Source organism: Anguilla rostrata, chromosome 4 (assembly GCF_018555375.3).
Source record: "Anguilla rostrata isolate EN2019 chromosome 4, ASM1855537v3, whole genome shotgun sequence".
NCBI lineage: Eukaryota > Metazoa > Chordata > Actinopteri > Anguilliformes > Anguillidae > Anguilla > Anguilla rostrata.
This window is the reverse complement of record NC_057936.1, coordinates 52,512,506-52,534,137: the sequence shown is the minus strand read 5'-3', so window position 1 is coordinate 52,534,137 and position 21,632 is coordinate 52,512,506. Positions and strand designations below refer to the sequence as shown.

General features: G+C 40.6%; 1 protein-coding gene across 6 annotated transcripts in view; it reads left to right on the top strand.

Annotated features, from left to right (window-relative positions):
• Positions 1-21,632, top strand: part of ctnnd2a (catenin (cadherin-associated protein), delta 2a) — a 268,642-nt gene that overhangs the window by 123,226 nt on the left and 123,784 nt on the right. For all 6 annotated transcript variants that reach the window (XM_064333165.1, XM_064333164.1, XM_064333163.1 and 3 more), the window contains 5 exons: positions 3,456-3,490; positions 4,510-4,626; positions 8,287-8,459; positions 10,954-11,488; positions 16,838-17,029. In XM_064333165.1, the coding sequence (XP_064189235.1) occupies positions 3,456-3,490; positions 4,510-4,626; positions 8,287-8,459; positions 10,954-11,488; positions 16,838-17,029 (1,052 nt within the window). The remainder of the gene's footprint in view (positions 1-3,455; positions 3,491-4,509; positions 4,627-8,286; positions 8,460-10,953; positions 11,489-16,837; positions 17,030-21,632) is intronic.

Genomic DNA, 21,632 nt, shown 5'->3' with positions numbered 1-21,632 from the left:
TTACGTCGGGTCATTGCTGTAACTGCCGGCTGGAAACTGCTTGTTCCAGGTTTCTTTAGGGAAGTGTTTTCTAAGCTAATCTGTTCATTCCCACAGTATGAAGTGACAGAGTTTTGAGACAAAGCCATGGGAACTCTATACGCTGGCTCTCTGCTTTTCCGCTGTGTAGGGGTCACCATTTTCAGTCAATACTCCCGCACTGTCGTCTCTCACCTCTTCTGGTGCAGTACTTTCCAACTCCATTGACTGTGCATAAAATGGCAAATTAACAGGACATGCTCTGCATTTAAGATAAGCCCTTTCTAATGAGCTACTCCGGAGAAAAGTCCTGCAAAGTTAATTTTGCCAAAGGCATGAGTGACAGCATTTGTTCTCTAGTCTGTACCTCAAAATGAGTTATCCAGGATGCACTGAAGCAGTCTGTTATTGGCAAGTTCACTGGCAGGAAAAAAGTCATTAGGCATTGTGACCATGAATGACTTGGCCATAGTTTCTATTTCAGAGTCATTAGAGTCTTAGTTACATTTGTGCGGGGATTTTGAAGCGGTTTTCTGAATTTGATTTTATTTTGCAGGGTAAATAATTGTATAAAAATACTAATACATATAAATAAAAATAGATGTAAATATTTTGCCGAATAGCTAAACTATTTGGACCTCATTGCTTCACACACACAATGAGAATCCAATCCAGTGCTTCCTTAATTATGAAATGTAGGCTTCAGCTAATGTTTTTTATTTTTTATTTTTTTTATATTCCCATTTGAAGTGAATTCTATCATTTATGTTTTGTGTCACATAAAAGTATAAGCTCAAGAAATGTTTCAGTGGAAAGCACTGTTTTATAATGTAGTGTTTGTGTTCCATTTTGTAAAAAGTAAATTGAATTCAACAATAGCAATAAAACAATGTTTCCCATACTTTGATGTTTGAATGAATTAAATTGTTTTTATTCATAACCAATCATTTACTATATAAGGCACTCTACAATGGTGTTGTCAGGACAAATCAGGCATTAGAGAAAAAAGAAATCCTAAAGGTGCAAATGGAAAGTTAAGTTAAGGAGAGGAAAACTGATTAAAGGGACATTTCCAACATGTAGAAGTTTTTGTCCAGAATATTGCCCTAGCCAGACACTGGCATGAATTATTGTATTATGGTCTTTTATTTGCTATGCCATGTGTGTTCACGCTCATTTCATAAATTCCTTTGTAGCTTCGCTGCAGCACACTGCGTACATGGAAAGCAAGAAGCCAAAACCAGCAGTTTTGATTTGGGCAAGTTCCCAGGAAAATATGTATTTGTGGTTGCATAATTGAGCACACTCATTATGTAGTAGAAGAAATAGCTGGAAATCTGCTGATGACATCCAAATTTACTGTAGATTATCCTCAGTTGTTTGTGTGTACGAAGCATTAAGATAATCTATTTTGCAAACAAAGAGCCCTTTCTCCCCTTTCCCAGACTTTAGCCGTGGCCAATATAACAGCTCGATGTCTCTTACATAGCTTCTATCGGGAGAATTAAATGAAGATGCCTTCTCCGTCTCTATAGACTGTAATCCCAGTTCCAGAAAAGGATTTCCACTGTACATGTTGATAGGCACTATACATTCAAGTGGTGTTCTCCTGAGGTTGCTCTATGCTGCTGGCACTGGGCTCCAATGCAGATACAGTGAGGGAAGTACAGGGGATCTTTTCTGCTTCATCTGTGACCTTGTTGATGTCTGACACTCAGGACTGACCTGAAAGTGCAGGGATTTTTCTCTTCATCTCTCACTCTTTTTTTATTGCTCACATCTCAGACCTTGAAAGAAGCAGTGGGCTGTAAATATCTGCTGTCACTCCAATGTCACTCATGTCATTCCATTGTCCCCCTCCCCCTCCTATTCTTCCCCTGACTGGAGTTTTAATCGGCGCTGGGTGAAAAGTTAATAAATAAATAATAATCGCCTGACAACTGAGCGCGTGGATGTGCACGGCGGAGGAAAGGCAGGCCCGTGCGTGACTGCCGTGCTTCGGGCGCGCCGAGTCGCTTCCTCGCGTGACCGTAACGCTCCCCCTGGCCGCGCCGTCCGCCGCTGCGACGCGTTTCCGTGGTTCGGCAGCAGAACGGTTGATGAACGGAGACGTGCGGGGAGAGCACCGAGCCACATTAGCATGCGCCGTTTTGTTTACTCCCGCTATTTGTCACCCCGGAGTAAAGAGAGACGGACTTATAATGTGAATCTCTGCGTTCCCCGTGGAGGGAAAATCAATGGGTTGATTCAGGGGCCACCATTCGGCCAAGGGTGGTGTTGGACCATTTAGGCTCCTGATAGCATATGGTGCTTCAGCGGTGCACTGCCAGACAATGGCACTGTTGCATTGATCATAAATATGCTAATTCCATATTCCATTCTAGTGTCATTTCCATTTTGATTTCTACTTGTTATTTTTGTTTCTGGATGTGAGTTCCCTTTTTGTGGCCATCCTGCAGAGTTTGCTCAGTTTTAACCAGCTGCTTTCTGACCTGCCTCCCTTTCTATTCATGACCAGCCTCACATCTTCTTACAACACATTTCAACAAGTAGAATTGCTTTATCTTTATTTACAGAATAGATGTGTACCTCTTTCTGCACTCGATTTGACGGTAAAAATTGTTTTTGTTTTGTCTTATCATGTATTGGGCTGGGCTTTCCTAATAAACAATTCCAGGGTCTACCCCAGGGTCAAATAAATATACTTCAGGTTCATCAGTTGTAGAATGGTGCCATTGCATCTTTCCCTGTCACTCAGAATTGTGGTGTTTGTGGGATTGTAGGATTGGGGCAGGGTAGGAATTAAATCGTTTCCCAGGGGAATGCTCTCTGACACAAAGGGCCACCCAGCCACCGTATGGCTTCCATTATATCCAGCAGGAAATATGTCTAATCCTCTGGCTGGCTTACAGTGAATTCATTTATTCAAGTTACTGTGCCATCGAGGTGCTATCACTACTTTGAAAGCATTTTGGAACCATTTACCCTGCTACTTTGGCAGTACATATTCAGTGAGTACAGTTCTTTAGGTGGGTTTCAAGGGGTTATTTGTTGATACATTTCTTCCCTCTGAGTTCATGGTGAACCCCAAGACAAGGGGAGAACTTGACCTCATGTTTATATATCCTCCAAATACCCTTATGGTCTTGAGCATTACAGTTATTTGAGTGTCGCCACAGTGTATGAAGTCAGGCTGACCTGGACCGAACACGAAGAGATTAGTATTGAGGTCATTAAGTTACCTGTTCAGTAGTCCTAATGCCCTTACTAATGATGATGGTGATGATGTTGAGGATGATGATGATGATGATGAGACAATGACAATTATGATGATGGTTATGAGGATGATGATGGTAATGGAGGTGTCTGTATTGGACATGGGAATTTGCCTTGTCTGTACAAGGTTTTACACGATTCTTTTCATTTGTTTCTTGCAGTTCAGCAGATGAGCAGTTTCGCTGGAATACCCAAGGTATTTACTTTTTCTGTCCTTCTCAAAATTCTGGCACTGTGCGTGACTTAATGTCATATTCTTTTATAAAAAGTGAATATGCAGAGCCCAAAAAATGTTGTGCACACTCTCCCTTGCTTTTTGGTAGAGATTTACATTATTAAGGCCTGGATTCAATAATCATTTGTCCTTAACTTTGACCTTAACTCAGTTTCATGTGTGGCTTTATTTCACCTGCTCTGAGTGGGGACTGAAAAATTAACATGCCAAACTGTGTTCACTTGGAAAAATGCAATGGCACGTGCACACACACACACACACACACACACAAACACACCTCCAATTACCACAGGACAAGTTCAGGAAAATTGTTGATTGAATATAAACTGCTGTGACATTTTTTATTTATTTATTAGTCCACAGACTAGCTTAACTTTTATATTACTTTACTACATCACTATTGTATTATTGTCCTGACAATGAACATACTAACAATACTGGCTATAATGTATATCCACCACAGTGAAGATACATTTGTGAGCTAAAACTTCAGAAAGTTTTGCCTATCTTGAATTTTACCCATATGGATAAATTGGTGGGAGAAACATCTGAGGATTTGCTTTTCCAAAGCAAGTGTGGCAAGCCCTCATGAGCTAAAGGATCACAAGGAACACACATAAACCAGATACGTGTCCGTTTTGGGATACACTTTCCCTTGGCTTTCTGTGTCAGTGGGTTACACATTCCCAGATTAACCAGAATCAAAGCCCAAGCGCGCTGCATTGCATTTATAGCTGTGCAGTGGAGAGATTAATCCATTGTTTTAAACCACGATTACCCCATGGCAACATGCCAGGGAGATGTCAGTAATTGAGATGAAGCAGAGCAACCTTATTTCTAGGATGGCAATTGCTAAAAGAGAAACCTCCTCCCTGGCTCTTTGTTCACCTGAGAATCACATGCCACAGTGCAGCGTATGTGGGTTGCCCATTGGGAGTAGGGCTGTTAATCTTCCTCGTACTCTTCTGTTGGTTTCACAGACGGACAAAAGGATATTGAGGAGGAGCTGACTACTGGCCTAGAGCTTGTGGACTCCTGCATCAGGTCTCTTCAAGAGTCTGGCATACTTGACCCTCAAGAATTCTCAACAAGTGAAAGTAAGGACCTCTCTTATCACCAGTTGAGATTTTCCTTTTGCTTTACTGCTGATTTATTTAGTTCTTCATGCATGTACCATTATTGTAAGGTATACCTTTCTGCTGATGCCAATGATGTTAATCATGTAGTATATGAACGAATTAGAATGAAACAAATAGAGTCTATGTGTTAATAATTTATCTCAACAAAAAATATTTTCAGCATGCTAAGTTATTCACACATACAAAGCACTGTCTATAATTCATCAATTAAAAGTTACAAAATCTAGGCCTGCCATTGAAAGTATTGATACCAGAATGAGGAAGGATTGAATGACCGCATTCTCTTCAGATGGTAAAATGAATAAACACTGGGCCAAGTTACATTAATTAGTTTAGGAAACATTGGGTTTGAAATAGCATTGTTTTGGAATAGAGGTTGTTTAATTTATAAGATAACCACAGGTTTTTTAAAAACATGTTCTATTGGCTGAAATAGCATCACGTGCACTTCCTTATATTGCCTTTTTTGCCTGTGTATCTGAGTATTCTGCAATTGGCTACTTTGATCAAACTATTTTGTCCAGGTGTTGTTATTATCCTTTTGAAGATGTAGTTAAATGTTGAAGTGGAAGAATTATCGATTTGTTATGATAAATTTGGAAGGAAAAAAGAAAACACAAAATAGTTTGGGGCTTTATTGTGTGGACATGTGAAGTTGTATCTGAATTTTGTGTGTTGACCTGAGGTCAGAAGATACAGAGTCAATGTTCTTAACTTATCAGACCTGCGTTCTGTAGTCGTTCCAATGATGTTTGGTACCATATGCACTTTTTGTACGTAGCTTTGGATAAAAGTGCCTGCCAAATAAATGTAATGTAATGTAATGGATGTACAGAAGTTAATGTTCTTAAGGGCTGAGAGCCTGTGGTCATTGTGGCTGTTTCTGTAGAAAACCCTGAAAAGTGCCAAACTGTCAGTGCTGTATAGGTATGTGCCATATGCCCAACCAAGACAAAAAAATATTTTAATGATTAATTTAAAATTTTCTTTTCTCCATCTCATTTTCACATAACATACTGATTTATCTGTAATTGAGATAGAAAGAAAATATTTTGAAGTTGTATATGTAGCTGCTTGTTTCTTTAAATTCCCCCTAATAAGTATGAACTAGAAAAAGGGAAAATGAAACACACTCATAGATCAAGGAATAGGAATACATCTATATTTTAACACTGAATATTTGTATTCTTCTTAGTTTTTTGTGATGTAATTGCACTTAATGGTGACTAGAAATGTAGTATCCTAAGCAAAAACTTGAGAGCTACGGGGCATATGTTTTGTGATTACTTTTAAACCAGAATTCAGTGGCATTCATGAATATTGATATATCCAATGTACTTTCAAAGTTGTAAAAAAACATGTTGGTATGTGGAATGATTGCAATTATTGTTTTCTGAGGAAAAATACCAACTGCACCACGGCACATTCAGCATTTGTGAAGGTTCTGTTTTTTTTAATTGTGATTAGCAAAATAATTACACCCCATAGTATGAGGATTGTGGATGGACTTCCAAATAGTATTGACATGCCAAAGAGATTAATATGCAGCCTGTTGAAAGTATGGAGGTGATCTGTGAAACAGCATAATTTTATATTTCAGAAAGACTTCATAAGTATACAGAATATCAATCATTTCATAAGCCTCTGTATTGATGTAAGTTCTTTGTAATACATAAATTAAACCTAAGCTGAAGGACTCCTTAGTTTTGTTTTTTGTAGTTCAAGGTATGCATCACCAGTAAAGTTTGTTTGACTGACCCAAAAGTTTGCTGCTTATCTTCTTCACCTCTTATCCTTCCATTCTTCTTTTGGTTATTCATCCATTCATCCGGCAGACATGGATCTGCATCAATTTCTATTTCTATTCCAGCAATGATATTCAGTTCAGTGGGAAAACGTCTATAACAGCATTCAAGATGCACAGCCCATTGAATATAAAGCACATCACAAATATTAGTGAATACTTTAGGATAGTATACAGTAAAAAACAGTTATTTTATATTTTTGTGTTTTGCTGAATCTATTATCCAGAGAAGCATAAAAAGGGGGCATTTGCATAATACAAAAATGTTACTTGCATAAAGCATGTAGGAATTGTTTTAACAAAGGTACATAATTTAGGAATCCATATGGGAATGCTTACAGTTGTGGTAGGTAGCTTGGTTATGCTGCATTCATCAACATCATTGTAAATATAGCTGCAGAATGAAATATTTAACTCCACTGAGACGCAATACAGGTCACAGACCTAAGCACCACAAAATGAAACCAGCACCTCACCATATTTAATGCATGAACGACCGGCCTCTGGCACAGCTATGCCAGGATTATGTCTCTTAAGTGCAGGCTTAGTTAAACTCAATGCTAACACAACGTGCCATAAATGGTTGCTAAAGTGTTTTCATCCCTTTCTTGGAAGCATATGTAATGACGCGTACCTCAAAATCATTAATAATTCATGTGATGTTTTACCCATAAACATATATCAATGTTCATATCTAGTGCTGATCGGAGTGTTTGTTTCTGGATTACAGTATGATAGTCCGACTTCTATAAATCATCATGCGTCCTTTTCTATCATAGTGAACCTCAGTTGACCAATGATAACTGATAATAATGTTGATATGCCACACTCTCCAGGTGTGGATTTTTTAAACTAGGTAGGACAGACCTTAAGCATCTGTAAGTATCAACAACATACATAAATTCTCACACAGCTTCACCTAGCACCATTCTGTTTTACAGAATGTTAATAATAATAACTCTGAAAATATCCTTCACACTTTATGAGGGGAAAAAAATCATCCACACTTTTTAAGGAACAAACTGGATGCTTGTTCCATCTCCATCACCAAGAAACAGCATTCCACCCTCACCTTTTTAAATGAGACAAATGTCATGAGTTATTTTAGTGACGCTTTAATAGAGGCCACATTAACAGCCATTATTTTAATATTTCAATATTATAATACATTAATTAGATTTATTACATGTTAATTATTAAGTTCTAGACTTGTGTCTAAGTGTTTTTGTGTTCTATGGGAGCTATTATTCTGCAAACAGTCCATTTCACATAGCATTTCTTAGCTTCCGCTGCTTCTCTGCGAAACAGCTTTTCACATAAAAATATTGTTATTAGTGTTGGGTTTGTGTAATGAATATTTACCAAAGAAAACTTATTTCTGAAAATCTTCCCTAGATTATTTCTTACAGGAAACCTGATTGTAAACAACGTATTCTTTTTGTGCTATATTCTATGAGAAATAATAATAATAATAATAATAATAATATGTACATTGTTTTTAGCATAGACCCTATTTATACGGAGCGACCCGATATTTAAAACATGCTCATTATGAAAGTTACATTCATTTTGGCCCAGCACTTGACAAATTATAATGTGCTGACAAGATCTGAACGTTGCCAAAAACGGAACTTCAAGAAACCAGCTGCTCACAAAAAACGAACAGGTCCTGATTACCTTTATGGCTGGCCTCATTTTGACAGCGGGGAGCACGTGTTCTCAGTAACTCCCAGCTCCTCCTGATAAATTATGTATGCGTCTTCCGCCTCGCTGAGGTCTGCATCACTGCCTGCTCTAAATTGCTTTCAACACAGGACCAAGCCTCCTATCCCAGAGCGCACTGCAGCTCAATTCCAATCCAGAAGGGTCTTTCCAGTACTCAGCCAGCTACCATAGTAACCAGACCCTCGCCCTGAGTGATTCGTCGACATCGCAGCTCCCTCCGCGCAGCGGCCAGGTCGGTGGAGCGGTTCACAGCTACAACCAGGTACGTGGCGGGCTTGCAGTCCTTCGGCATCATGCGGTCCGAGCGAACGCGTCACTTTCCGTTGCAGCCGGAGGCGTGGTGGCAAGGGCAGAATGATGAAGCTCTTGGGAAAAGAGAAGCAGCTCTTAACTTTCAGCGTCTGTTTTTTTTATTATTATTATTTCATTTTCACAAGCATGCTTCAAAGACGTGATTAGAAACTGGGAATTGCAGCCAGGGGCTCTATTTATTTAATTGCCTAGGAGATGTGGTCAGAAACTTAATGTACGACTATTTCATTGCATTAGCAAGATTGCTCGGGGATGTAATTTTTGCTCTTTTTGCGATAGGTAATGAGATCAAGGCTCCAGAAAGGAAGCTTCTATCAGGAGATTTGGGTCTTTTGTGTTACAGTACTGTCCTGTGTATCTTGGAGATTGGTGCAGTTCTGCAGCAATTACCTCAATCAATTCATTTATTCATATGTTTACATGTGGCCAATGTATGTGATTTGAAAATGAATCTTGTTCATTGATTCATAGCCTCGTTAGAAGTTTTTATTTATCTGCAGTTTTTTGTCACCCCTGTAGGTCAGTTTGCTAGTAACCAGGAAAGCATGGTGTTTTAATGGAGGGGGTGGCAAGGTGCTCTTTGCTGAAGTTGTTTTTGCGTGAAACCCAGACTCTCATCTTTCTGTGTCCTTCACTGGTGTATGCATGGCATTGCAAATATCCCCTCCTCATGATCAGACTTTTAGTTCACAGAGACGTGGTTGTTTTCTAAATTTAAAAAAAAGAAAAGTTAACTCTCTCTCTCCCTGTCTCTCTCAACATTAAACAGTGCTGTTTTAACAGTCCCTACTCTTTGGCATCTCCCTGTGCCTGTTCTTACAGTATCTCTCCATTACTTCTGGATGCGTCTGTCAGGGACGGTGGCGTAATGTTTTAGCCTGTCGAGATGATTCTCTGGAATGTATTCTGAAGAGGCAAGTGGAGGGTTGCTTTATGTAACTCCGTGCATCAGAAAGGGGCTCTTTTCCAGGGATATTTATAACGCCACAAACCTCTCGTTTCATAAATAATTTATCTGCACCTGGCACCTGGTAACGGTTTCAGTACAGAGGTATCCCAGTCAGTCCTGAAGTGTTCTTCTGAAAGTGAGGTGAGATGGAAATTGTCCTGTCTGGTTTCCTGCTGAGGTTGGGTCTATCCCAGTATGCACAGCCCTGTCACTTTATGGAAGTAAACAGGTTCTCAAGACAACCAAAGAACATGCGCATGCACACATTGCACATGTATATATTCATACTATGCATGCACGCACACTTGCTAGGTCTCTTTTTGTGCTTTTGATCTTTTATTTATTTCGGATGTGGTATTACTGTTTTGTGTGTCTGCACATATATTTTGAATTGCAATCATATTTCTGTTTGTAAACTAAAACGTTGGTACATTTCAAGAAAACCATCATGGGTGTTGTGATCCACAACAAATGACTGACATTCGACTTATACAGAAATGTACTTGGTGTGGATAATGGAGGATTAATGTACTAGCACTGAAATTGCTGCATGCCTTCTTCCACACATTCCCCTGAGCTTTAAGCAAGCTCTACAACAAAGTTGGTTGGTTGTCAAGGTTGATTTAAATTCAGTCCTTAGCTAGAAGTGATGTAGCAAGTGGATGTCCCTGGCTAGCACTCCCAGATACTCACAGCTTTTTAAATAAATCATTTTGAAAGGAATGAGCAAACTCAAAAGGATATGGTCTTAATAGTGGTCAAGCGTAGCACTAAATGTGCATTTGTGTTAAAAAATAACTTGAGTTCTTTGGAAGTAAGTTATATCCAGTTGTATTGGGTTTCAAAATGAGGAGCAATGGAAACTGTTGTTAATTGCCCTTACGATAAATCACATTCAGATTTTTTTAAATGCAAAATGCTTCATTGAATGAAGACTAGATTATCGAAGGTGAGGTTATTTAAGTTATCTTGTGCAGTGCATCTATCTGGCAAAATGAATATAGTATACATTGGAGTGTCTTTGTAGAGCTGCAAGGTCTCCTAGCATTGGCACTATCATTTTTCATACTGCATTGATAGATAGGCTTTAACACTTCGTTTTACCTTAAGCAACACTTTAAAAAAGATGAACCTCACATGAGTAATGCAGAGTACTGTTTTGCGTGTGCTGGAAAGTATATCTCCTATTTAGGCCAGTAAGGGACAAATAAATTATGAGGACTCCATAATTTAATTACAATTACATAATTGTACATAATTACAATTTTATGACACACTGCAACTTTGAATCATGACTGAATACTCTGACTTGGTGTTCCTTACTCCCTCTATGATGTCCTCATGATACCGCATGATCAGTCAGTAATGCAAAAGTTAACAGAGTGAAACCCCAGATTGTGACATTTGGCTACATGGGCATGAGCCAGAATCAAAATGTGCCTACAGCTGTGATTTTGGAGTGACAGGGTGTCCTGTGCTGTGCTCGGTCCCGCAGGTGACATCGAACCGAGTGGCCCAGCTCGCTGCCGGAGAGTCCGCTCAGTCGCGGGAGTCCTTCGCGCCGAGCCATGGAAGCGCCTTCCACCTTCCCGACGGCCAGCAGCCGACCTCCATGTACTACTCCAGCTCCACCCTGCCGGCGCAGCGCGTGAGCTCCCCGCTGTCAATGCAGGCCTCCGGCTCGCCCACCAAGCTCCAGCGCCTGGGCTCGGCCTCCGACACGCCCGGCTATGCCACCACCCAGCGCATCTCCTCACCCAAGCAGTCCCCCGGCCGGCTGGCCAAGTCCTACAGCAGCAGCTCGCCCATCAACGCGGCGGTGTCCTCCTCCGGCCTGCCGGCCTCGCCCCTGCACGTGACCTCCACGCCCAACGCCTCCACCTCCTCGCCCATCCACCAGATCAGCTCCACCGTGGGCAACTACGCCACTCTGTCTCCCACCAAGCGCCTGGTGCACTCCTCCGAGCAGTACAAGCTCTCCCATGACCTCTACGCTACTGCCACGCTCCAGAGACCCGGCAGCCTAGCAGGTAGGCATCCTGCTCACGGCAACCAAAACGTCGTCCAGTGACCGTGGTCTGGTGACATCTCGTGGTCTTGCAGGAGCAGTTTCAAACTCATCGCCAAATGAGTGGAGCTTTTTTTTTTGTTATTCCGGAAGGGATCCTTCTTTGTTGTGCTTCGGTTGGTTCTCATTTGTAAGGTTATGGAAGCCCTGGAGAGGCACTAGCATTCTTAAACCTTTCAGCTGCTAGCGCAGTTGTAGCTAGAGGTGAAAAGGTGTGTGCTAAGCTATAAAGGTGGAGTTTTTTTAATCAGGTCTGCCATTCAGGCTTTTGATTCTTTCTGTTTTTAATTTTAAGGAAATAAACAAACTTTACACACATGCACTTTGTTTCAGAATTAGGCTAAAACCCATGGGTTGTTTTCTGAGAATTATGGAGTTAAATCTCATACACAACAGGGAACTACGTTCGACCTGTTTATAAGGTAGAATTGTATATCAGGATGATGGCAACATGGGATCTGTGTTGCTTTTGAATATTTCTTTTGTTTTTTAGCATATGCAAAATGGCAAAGGAAGTGTGGTTGCTTTATTTCCGTCTTAAGTCTTCAGATAAGATCTCATCCTTTGAAAGAGTGCAGCACTTTGATATGAAAGCTGATTTGTCTTAGCAATGCTTACCAAAACATCAAAGAGGTAAAGAATAAAGATGAGCTGTGTGACTCATGCATTAGTCTATGGCTTTAATTAGTTGTGCCTCTATAAATCAATTATTTTTTTGCTTTTGAATTTTTAAGCAGTATATATAATAGTGAAGTCCATAAGTATTTGGGTCTACTCCTGTGTACTATAATGTGTAAGGAGTTGGTCTTGTAACCGAAAGGTCACAGGTTAGATTCCCAGGCATGACACTGCCATTGCACCCTTGAGCAAGGTACGTCACTTGCATTGATTCAGTATATATTGAGGTGTATAAATGGATGCAATGATATGTAAAGTTGTGTAAGTCACTCTGGGAAAAAAAAAAAACATCTGCTAAATGCCTGTAATGGAATTCAATGAGATGAAACAATGAGGTTAAAATAGACTATCAGGTTTAATTTTTGGATATTTATATCCATACTGGGTGAGAAATGTAGTAATTTCAGCCCTTTTTATCCATGGTTCCCCCATTTTATGGGGACAAAAATTAATTGCACAAATTAACATAATCATAAATGAAGTAGTCATATTTAGTGCTTTGTTACAAATCCTTTGAATTTGATGACTGCCTTTAAATCTGCGACCCAGAAACATCACCAGATGCTGGGCATCTTTCCTGGTGATGTTCTGCCAGGCTTGTACTGCAACCATCTTAATTTCTAACTCCCTGTCTCATTCAGGGGCTTGTCTGATCCTCAGCAGATGAAAGGCATGTTCAATTGGATTCAGATCAGGTGATTCACTTGACCAGTGAAGAACATTCCACTTTTTGACCCTGAAAAACTCCTTGGTTGTTTTAGCAGTACGTTAGGGACCATTGTCTCACTGGTTAAGTGCCGTCCAATTAGTTTTTAGGCATTTGGTTAGATGCCAAAGCAGATAAGATGTTTCTGTAGACTTCAGAATTTATCCTGCTGCCGCCACCAGCAGTGACATCACCAGTGTAGACAAGTAAGTCAGTTCCAGTGGCAGCCATACTTGCCCAAGCCGTTACACTACCTCCACCGTGTTTTACAGATGGCGGGAGGTGCTTTGGATCATGAGCAGTTCCTTTCTTGCTCCACACTTTCCTCTTTCAATCACTTTGGTACGAGTTAGTACTCATCTCATCTGTCCATAAGACTTTGTTCCGGAACTCTAGAGTGTTATGTATTCTAACCGGACTGCTTACCGGTGGTTGCGTCTTGCAGTGAACCCTCGGAGGTTATGCTTGTTCCTCATTTGTTCAACCTTAAATTCACTGTTTCATTTGCTGGAGTACAGTCAAAATAACAAAAATTGTGTCACTGTCCAAATACTTATGGACTGCAGTAAGAGAGGATGTCAAACAGGCCAGTCTAAAATGAGAATTAGCATGAAAAAGGTGGTGATAGCTGATGGATAGGTCGACTGGCTGTTTTCAGATCCAGGAGGGACTGACACATCCACCATTTTGTTCTGAGGAGCTTGCTTTCCCAGAATTAGACAATCAAGTGTTACCCAGCAGTTCATTATCTAAAAAACCTGGAAAATTGATATTCTCAGTGTGTGCGGGGCTCTATTGATTTCCCGCTGTATCCCCTGTCACTCGGGCTAAGTCCGCCGCCAAGCTGACGGAGGAAGGGAAGTGGGGACGGCGGCCCCGAGCCAGCCGTAACCACTGGCTGCGCCCCGGAATCCCTCTGATTAAAGCACAGCGCCTTGGCGGGCGGCGTGCACCTCTGCCGCCCGCGCCTGCCGTGGTGTGCCTGGTGGGATTCCGCTACTGTCGGCACCCTTTTATTGCGGTTGGTGGTCCTTGGGGCTTTGCAGGCCAGGGCCCAAGGTTGATCGCACTTGCAGGCAATTACAGGGGGGGAAGTTGTGTGAGGTGCATTAGGCTGCCCATTCTTTACAGTGGATTTGCTGCATTAGGTTTTCTGTCTTTGATGATGTAGAGCTTTGGGTGCTCTGTTCATAAGGGGCAAGTGATGTGTGTCATTAAGCCCCAAGGACGTTTAAGTCTGAGGGAAATGTTTGAGGAAATTGCAATGGAGGCGGATGCAGAACTCAGCGTAGCAAAATGCGGCATCTCTGAAAAAAAAATGAAAAAAAATAAAAATGTCCCGAAGCTAATGTCTGTGGATATACAATTTGCTGAATGTAGGTAACTCAAGTGAATTTGGAGTTGGATGAAGGAAGGCAAAGGAAGTGAAGTCTGAGGGGACCACTTTTAATTTGCAGGCTGATATTGTTCCCAGCACTGGAACATGATGTTATCCAATGTGAGGGAGTATTGAGATAAGAGGTACAGTTATTATCTCAAAACAGCCTTACACAATTGTATGGCTTTAAGATTTAAATGCCATGTGTTTTCTTTCTGAATTTATGCAACAAAATAGTTTTTGCAATGTATATGTCTTGGTAAATAATTTAATTTGCTTTGTATGTGAATAATGTGTTATAGTCCCATTAAGGATTAAGTTGTGAAGTCTCCATTGGAAATGTAGCAATGTTTTCATTTCCATTCAATGTATTAACCTTTTTGAATGCACAAATGAATTTGTAAGACATTGTAATGAAAGCAAACAGTTTTGCAAAAGAAATAGGGAAGTCACAATATTTCTATGATATAGAACATTTTCTGTATGTAGACTGATTTACGTCAGTGCTATTTAATGGCTTTATTTGTTTCAGAAGTGGCTGCTTGTTTGTGTAACTCTGAAAGCATTGCAAGCATGGCCACAACCATGCCTGCTCTATTCAGAAGAAAAAAAAGGAACATGTTCTTGTGTAGATTAAAAGCAAATCGATTGAAAAGTGATTGTGCTTGGCTTTGATTCAGCCCAATTTTCAGGCCACTTTCTCTCTCACTGGTGTGACTCCAGGTTGACCGTAATTAACGTCATAACAATTGCCGTATTTTCTTAAGACTAAAGTAAGTTTCAGACAACAGGAGCCATTGTCTGTTTCATTTCCAGCTTTTTGAAGCAAGCTTATCAGACTTATGCTAATATTGAACCACACACAATCATGAGAATGTTGTCAAATGAGGACTTATGTGGAAGCATATCCTAATTTCAGTTTACTCATTAAAAACCATGTCTACACATCAATCCATAACACAAGATCAAGTAATTGGGGAAAAAGTACTTTGATATAAGAATATGTAATGACTTTGGACTTCCTGTGTTATGTGTTGCAACGAGTTTCTATCTGAAAATGGGGCTTGCTTTTTGAATGACATTTTATCACAACAGACCAAAGGTGTTTTGAAATGCAGATAGACATTTCCTGTCCTATTGAAAGATGGCTTTGGAGAATGTTCGGGTGCTATAATGGGCAAAGGTGGCCCTGCAACTAAAGGCTTTCTGTCAAATAAATGTCCAGGTAGATGTTTTAAACTAATTGATGGACAGCAGAAGTTCCAGTGCTGCTGACAGCATTTTGTTAGATTTTTGTTTCCTCCTTGTTCCAGCTCTTAGTGGCATTTCTATTCAACTCCCAGAGTAGAATATGGATGTGGGCCTTCTTGGTAAACAGTGCTTTCCTCTAATTCTGATTGACAGATCCAGGCTCTTCCCCTTCCTGGGGCTGCCACAAAAAGATTTGTTCACCTCGTTGGGAACGGTTGAGGTTTCTATTGGGTTTAGTGAGTTCTTACTTATCCCCTAAGATCTTCCGCTCAGCAGTGGAATCAGGTTAGGAAACAGAGGCATACAGCTGGCTGACACTGATAAGGTGATTAGACGGAGAGAGGGCTGAAACTCCAGGTTCTCATTGTCTGTAAATTTAGAGAATTACATTCTGGTGAAAACTAATGCAGAGTTGGGGCCTGGCGTGAAGAGTGAAATTATCCCCTTCTAATGGAATTAGGACTTTCTGTAGCCCATGACGAGGGCCACCACACACAAGGTGAAAGCCTCATTTCGAGTGTGCTGAGGCCCACATTCAGTCAGACTGCATCTCACTGCATTAGCCTGTTAGAGGGAGTCAAACATTCAGACCCAAAGCTGCGTTTATTTTATTTTTAGTGCTTTTTTTCCCATTTTTGTGCACCTTGGGTGTTCATAATAGGTGGAAAAATATAGACTCAGCTTAATATGGATGAAAGCACTGCAGTTTAAATTCATAGATAGTCTGTAATTACATTTTTAGTCACATCCTCACATCCTTCAAACTTTTCTAGGTATTTTTGGGGAATTGTGAGCAATTTGTATGTGTGAACATTTGTGAAGGAATGCTTGTGGGAGTGGTCCAGAGATTTATAGATCTGCTGAGCACTCAAACACCCACTATCTCTTTAGCATTGATGGCCAGAGCAGACCACTGGGGCCTGAACTGACCTTCTCTCCAGTAAGCAGGTTGCTAACTTTCGTCTGTAGCCACCAGCATGTTCAATTCATTAGGAAGGATTGCTGATATTGACTGGCTCTTCTTTGCTGCTCTGTGGTCAGTTTTGATGTGCAATTTCTTTCTGTTACTGAACAAAAGGGACAATTAATGCGATCAATGTCAGAGGAGGGAGTAGCAGCGGTGACAACAGCGGAAGCATTGTCAGAAGTTGTCAGACCTGTTGATGCACGCAGCGTGAGATGGCTTAATCAATGCTGAAATCGATGTTTTAATAATCATAGAGACTAAGCAGTGTGAATTGTTAATGGCGGCTTCCCATGGCAGCGATGTGAATGCCACTGTTTTCCTTTGTGGACAGGGTCCAGGGGTTCTTACAGCAGCCAGCACAGCCACCTGGGGACGGAGCTGCGGCCGCTGCCGTCTCCCGAGCACCATATCGACCCTATCTATGAGGACAGGGTCTACCAGAAGGCCCCTATAAGGAGTCTGAGTCAGAGCCAGGCAGAGCCCCTGCCCCCAGGCCACACCGGCACCTACCGCACCAACACAGGTAGGCCCACGGAACGCTGCAACAGCAACACCTGCATTTATATTTTTATGTGTCAGGAATCAGAGATGTACAGTATGAATTATGGATCTTGAAATCATTTTGTGTTTTAAAAGGACGCATATGTGTGCGTGTGCGTTCAGTAGTTCTAACTCTAACCCAGATTAGTCAGGGACCTTGACAGTGGCTGAGGAGCAACCTCATTATTGTCTGAATGGATTAAACAAGGTTATAGTAGCAGCAGTCATTTGTTCCAAGTAAAATGAGTTTGACCCGATGCATAACAATTACTGGCAGTGCCAAATATGCTTTTACACTTTTTATTTTATTGCCAGATCATTTGGCTTATCTTGATTTCTGTTAAGGTATGTAAATCCCATTAGGAGCTCATTATTTATAAAAATATTTGGTTCAGTCACAGTTCATTATATAATTTCTTCAAAGCCATTAATGTAGCAGAACCTAATCTTTCACATTAGCATGGTAGCCTTAACCACAGTTAAATATTCTACATTATCTTTTGTTTGGATGAATAAGCAGGCTAATACCCTGCTTAAAACTACCTCATGGTGCTTTACAATCCTGACATCCTCTGCTGACATGTATTGTACTATCCTAAGCAGCTTGTTGACTCCCGAAACTAAGAAATGTATTTTCATATACAAGAATGTTAATGCGACACCATCCTATGCGCCATAACTAATTTAGATGCTACACTGTACTAGAAAAATATCTGACAGAAATACCGTCGTCATGTGCAATGTGAATTCATCCCAAGGCTGAATTGCATTTACTTTTCATAAAAAAAATTACATTTGCATTAGATTAAATTCTGTGCTGACAAAGACAGTGCTTTTCAGTTGGTGTGCTTAAAAAAATACATTGGACAAATAATCCAAGCACAGCAAAGTAGATAACAAATACAGCCTGAAGCCTGACCACAGTATGCAACGTGTAACGGCCAGTACAGTACATGTTATCGGTCTAGGAAATACTAGTGCTCATTCTAACGTTTTACCATGCTCTCTAAAGGCTGTTGGGTATGGACCCTATTTTCAGCTTCAACAGTAAGGCCAGGCACTGCTGTCCTTGACACATAGCCAAATAGGGGTTTTGTTTTTGGTTTTTTTCTGACCGTAAGTACTATCTTTAATATAAAATTGTGGGCAGAATTTTCTTGTTCCTGGTTCAAGTGCCCCTATAAAAACAGACAGAGTTGTCATGTTGTGATTTTAAGAGAAGGGAAGGACATTTTGCTTTGAGCCTGCAATGACAGCTCTCTGTGACTCTCTACACAAAATATAAATAGGAATGCAGTCTGGAGGTCCCATTCCTTTTTACAATGTCAGTCTTTGGCATACATTCTGCAACCATCAGGCAGGCTGCTGGCAATGCCATTTCTTGGTCTGCATTTTCTTTTACTAAAATACCTGTCTTCAGTGATCACTCGAACAAGGCAAGTCAGTCGTGTACTAGTAACACTCCAGAGCATGTGAAAATTATGTAAAATGTATTTAGCATTAAAACAAATAATGTTTAAGTCACCGATTATTGTGAGACTTAAACATTATTTAAGCTTTTTTGTGATGTGTTCATTGTGAAACCAATGGCTGAGAAAATATCTTATCAGATCTGTGACCATTTTGCATGCAAGGTGAAATAGTCTCATAAATTATTACCTGACTGCTCAACCGATATTTCAATTATATTGTTCTTGTTTTTTTAAATTAAAAAAAAAAACAATTATTATGCCAATTCTTCAACTGTTTTTTTTTTTTTTTCTGCAGTGGCTGCATGTACTGAAATGAATCATCTCATGCATAAGTAATAACGTCTTTAATTTACAGTAAAGTCAAAGGGATTGCATCATTGCAACTGTTCCTACTAACTAATGAACCCACAGCACATTAACATTCCATTGTAATCATACACATAGAAATAATTAAAAATGCTCCTTTACATTTTGGTGCATTAGAATAATAATAACTGTACTGTTTTATTTTCCCTGAACCTGATACATATAGGCAATCATTCCATATGATTGGTAATGTTCTGTGCACCACTTCAGTCACTGCCTGCAATGACAGTCAATCAGAGTGTTTCCCCATCCCCTTCATGTACACACCATAACTCAATTTCTGTATTAATAAAACTTTTAATGCTTGATCATACCCTGAGGAAAGCATTGTCTGAAACCAAACTCTTTGATATTCATTTTATGAATTCATTTTTAGTCTGGTCCCTGTTGTTGTGGGCTGTACTGAGACCACGTACGATTGCTTTGTGGTTGAATTTTCACCAAAATGCGTCTGGCTTGGAGACATTTACTATTTGTCAATTGGAGTAATTGTCTCATGCCCCATGTTGCCTTGCTACCACCTCTTTTTGTTCCACTCCTTAACCCATACAAGTTAAAACATGGCCTTTGGGCTTCCTAAGGGGAGCCAGAGTCCCACTGATACCATACCTTGTTTAAAGCAAGTTATCTCTGGTTGTGCAACGTGGAGATTGGACACACAGCAGGCAAAGCCCTTTTTGGGATTAAATGAGGTCAGACCAGCACCCCTGATGAGTGCATTCCAAATGCAACGTAGGTTAATGTCCCTATTTAAAGGCAATTAATTTGTCTTGGTGACCGAACGATGTGTCACATGCTTTTGAAAGCCTAGTAGAGTAAATTTGGGAAGAACCAGTCCTGGATAGAGGACTGGTTCTTCCCGATTTAGTTTCCTCCTTCCCCGTGGAATATACTCATTCCTCAGTCTCACTGACCTTTTTTGTAATCGGGCATTTTCATTATGGCAAGACATAATTCCATATGCAGGATGACTAACTGGCCATCTCAAATCATAGGACTTTCTGATGACGCTATGTCCCAACAACCTTGTTTGTCCTAATGCCCCCACACTAAAGAGGCATTAAAACTGCCTATTTAACACTGTAACAGAGTGTTGGTAGACAACTGAAGGGTGCAGTGCTTTGCGGTGCTGCCTCTTGAATTATGCAAGGGCAAGGATGGCAGGGCTCGAGTCTGCTGTCCCTGAGAAACGATTGGCACTATTCCCCTTTGTGCTGGAAGCAGTGTAGTGAACCCCTCTCTGGGGATAAAACAGGGGAAGTGTCTGAGTGTAGGAACTTGTTAGGTCACCCTGTCTCCCATATCCCCCCTGGAGATAGTGTCACCTTCAGTAATACTCAATGCCATCAAGGCAAAATAATGCACAAATGAATCGGTCCATTTTGGTGACTTTTCACAATTGATGTGCAGCAGTGGAAGTGTGAAGCAGTTAGACAGTCTGAGTTAAATGAAGTACGCTGGCAGTAGTTATGTTTGTCTCTCTGGCTGTGAGGAGCTCCTTCTCGTATAACTGCAGGGTTTGTTTTAGGGATGAAGTGCAAGATGAAGGGTTTGATCATCTGAAAGTCTTAGCATTCTAGTCCAGCATCAATATCTGCCATCTCTGTGCTTCCCATGATGAAGTGCTGTGAGGTCATTCCTGGGTGGCCTCTGGAGTACAAGGTCCGGTGGTTGACTCATTGTAATTTACTACAATTTTCAGCAACTTCATAGATTTGCAGAGTCCTGAAATGACACTTATTCCCAAGGGCAATTTTGGGATGCCTCTTTCAAGTCAATCAGGCTTATTTGAGCATGGTTTCAATTAGGTCATCATTTGAAATCTTGGTTGTGGGTGCGTGTGTGCCCTGAAACCGGGAACTTATCGGTCAGAGCCTTGGCTGAGTGAATGTGACTGAAAAGCAAAGCTGTGCCATTGTACAAGTCCTGAAATCCCCCTGTGCTCTCCATTCCTCCTTCAACTCCTGTTCTTTCACTCCCTGTGAAAAGAGAAGGGCATCACTGCCAGCAACTGTCCAAGGAAATACTAGATATGAAAGGGTTCTTCAATAAACCAGAACATGAGCCAAAGAAAGGCCTTGTTCAAAATTGACTATTTAAAACGATGTCAGTGCCGTTGATACATGGAAATGAAGGTAGGGTAATCCATATCAATATGTGATGCTGCCTCGTACGGTACCAGAAGCCTCATTTGATACTGTATATAAAGAAAAGTAATTCATAATGGTAAACACTGCTTTCATTCTGGTAGTTATGTTGTTTCAGGGCACACTCTGACCTGAAAATATGAAATTCGGTATTCATGTTTATTTCTCACCCATTGCACAGCTGTGGTTTGGTACAGTACATATGCCAAACTGTATTTGCTGGAATAATTCATATGTAGTTTTTACCTACCTATTTTCATTGAGGCTTGTCTCAAAACACCCATGAATATTTCAGCTGCCAGCCAAAAATGAACATTCACAAATGTATGATTTTAAGGTAATATTTGAGGTATTAGTCAGCCTAGTGGAGTGACTTAGAAAAGAACCAGTCCTGAGCAGAGTGCACTCAGTGCTGTGCACATACCAAAATAGTTTCCTCCTTCCTCGTGGAATAGTCTCAGGGTCTCTGACCCTTTTTTTGTTTGTTTGTTTTTGGGCATTTTCATTACAGAAAGAAACAATACGTTACGCAGGATGAATCACTGCCCGGTTGACTAAGTGAATCGTAGGACCATCTGACAATGTTGTGAACCAACAGTTT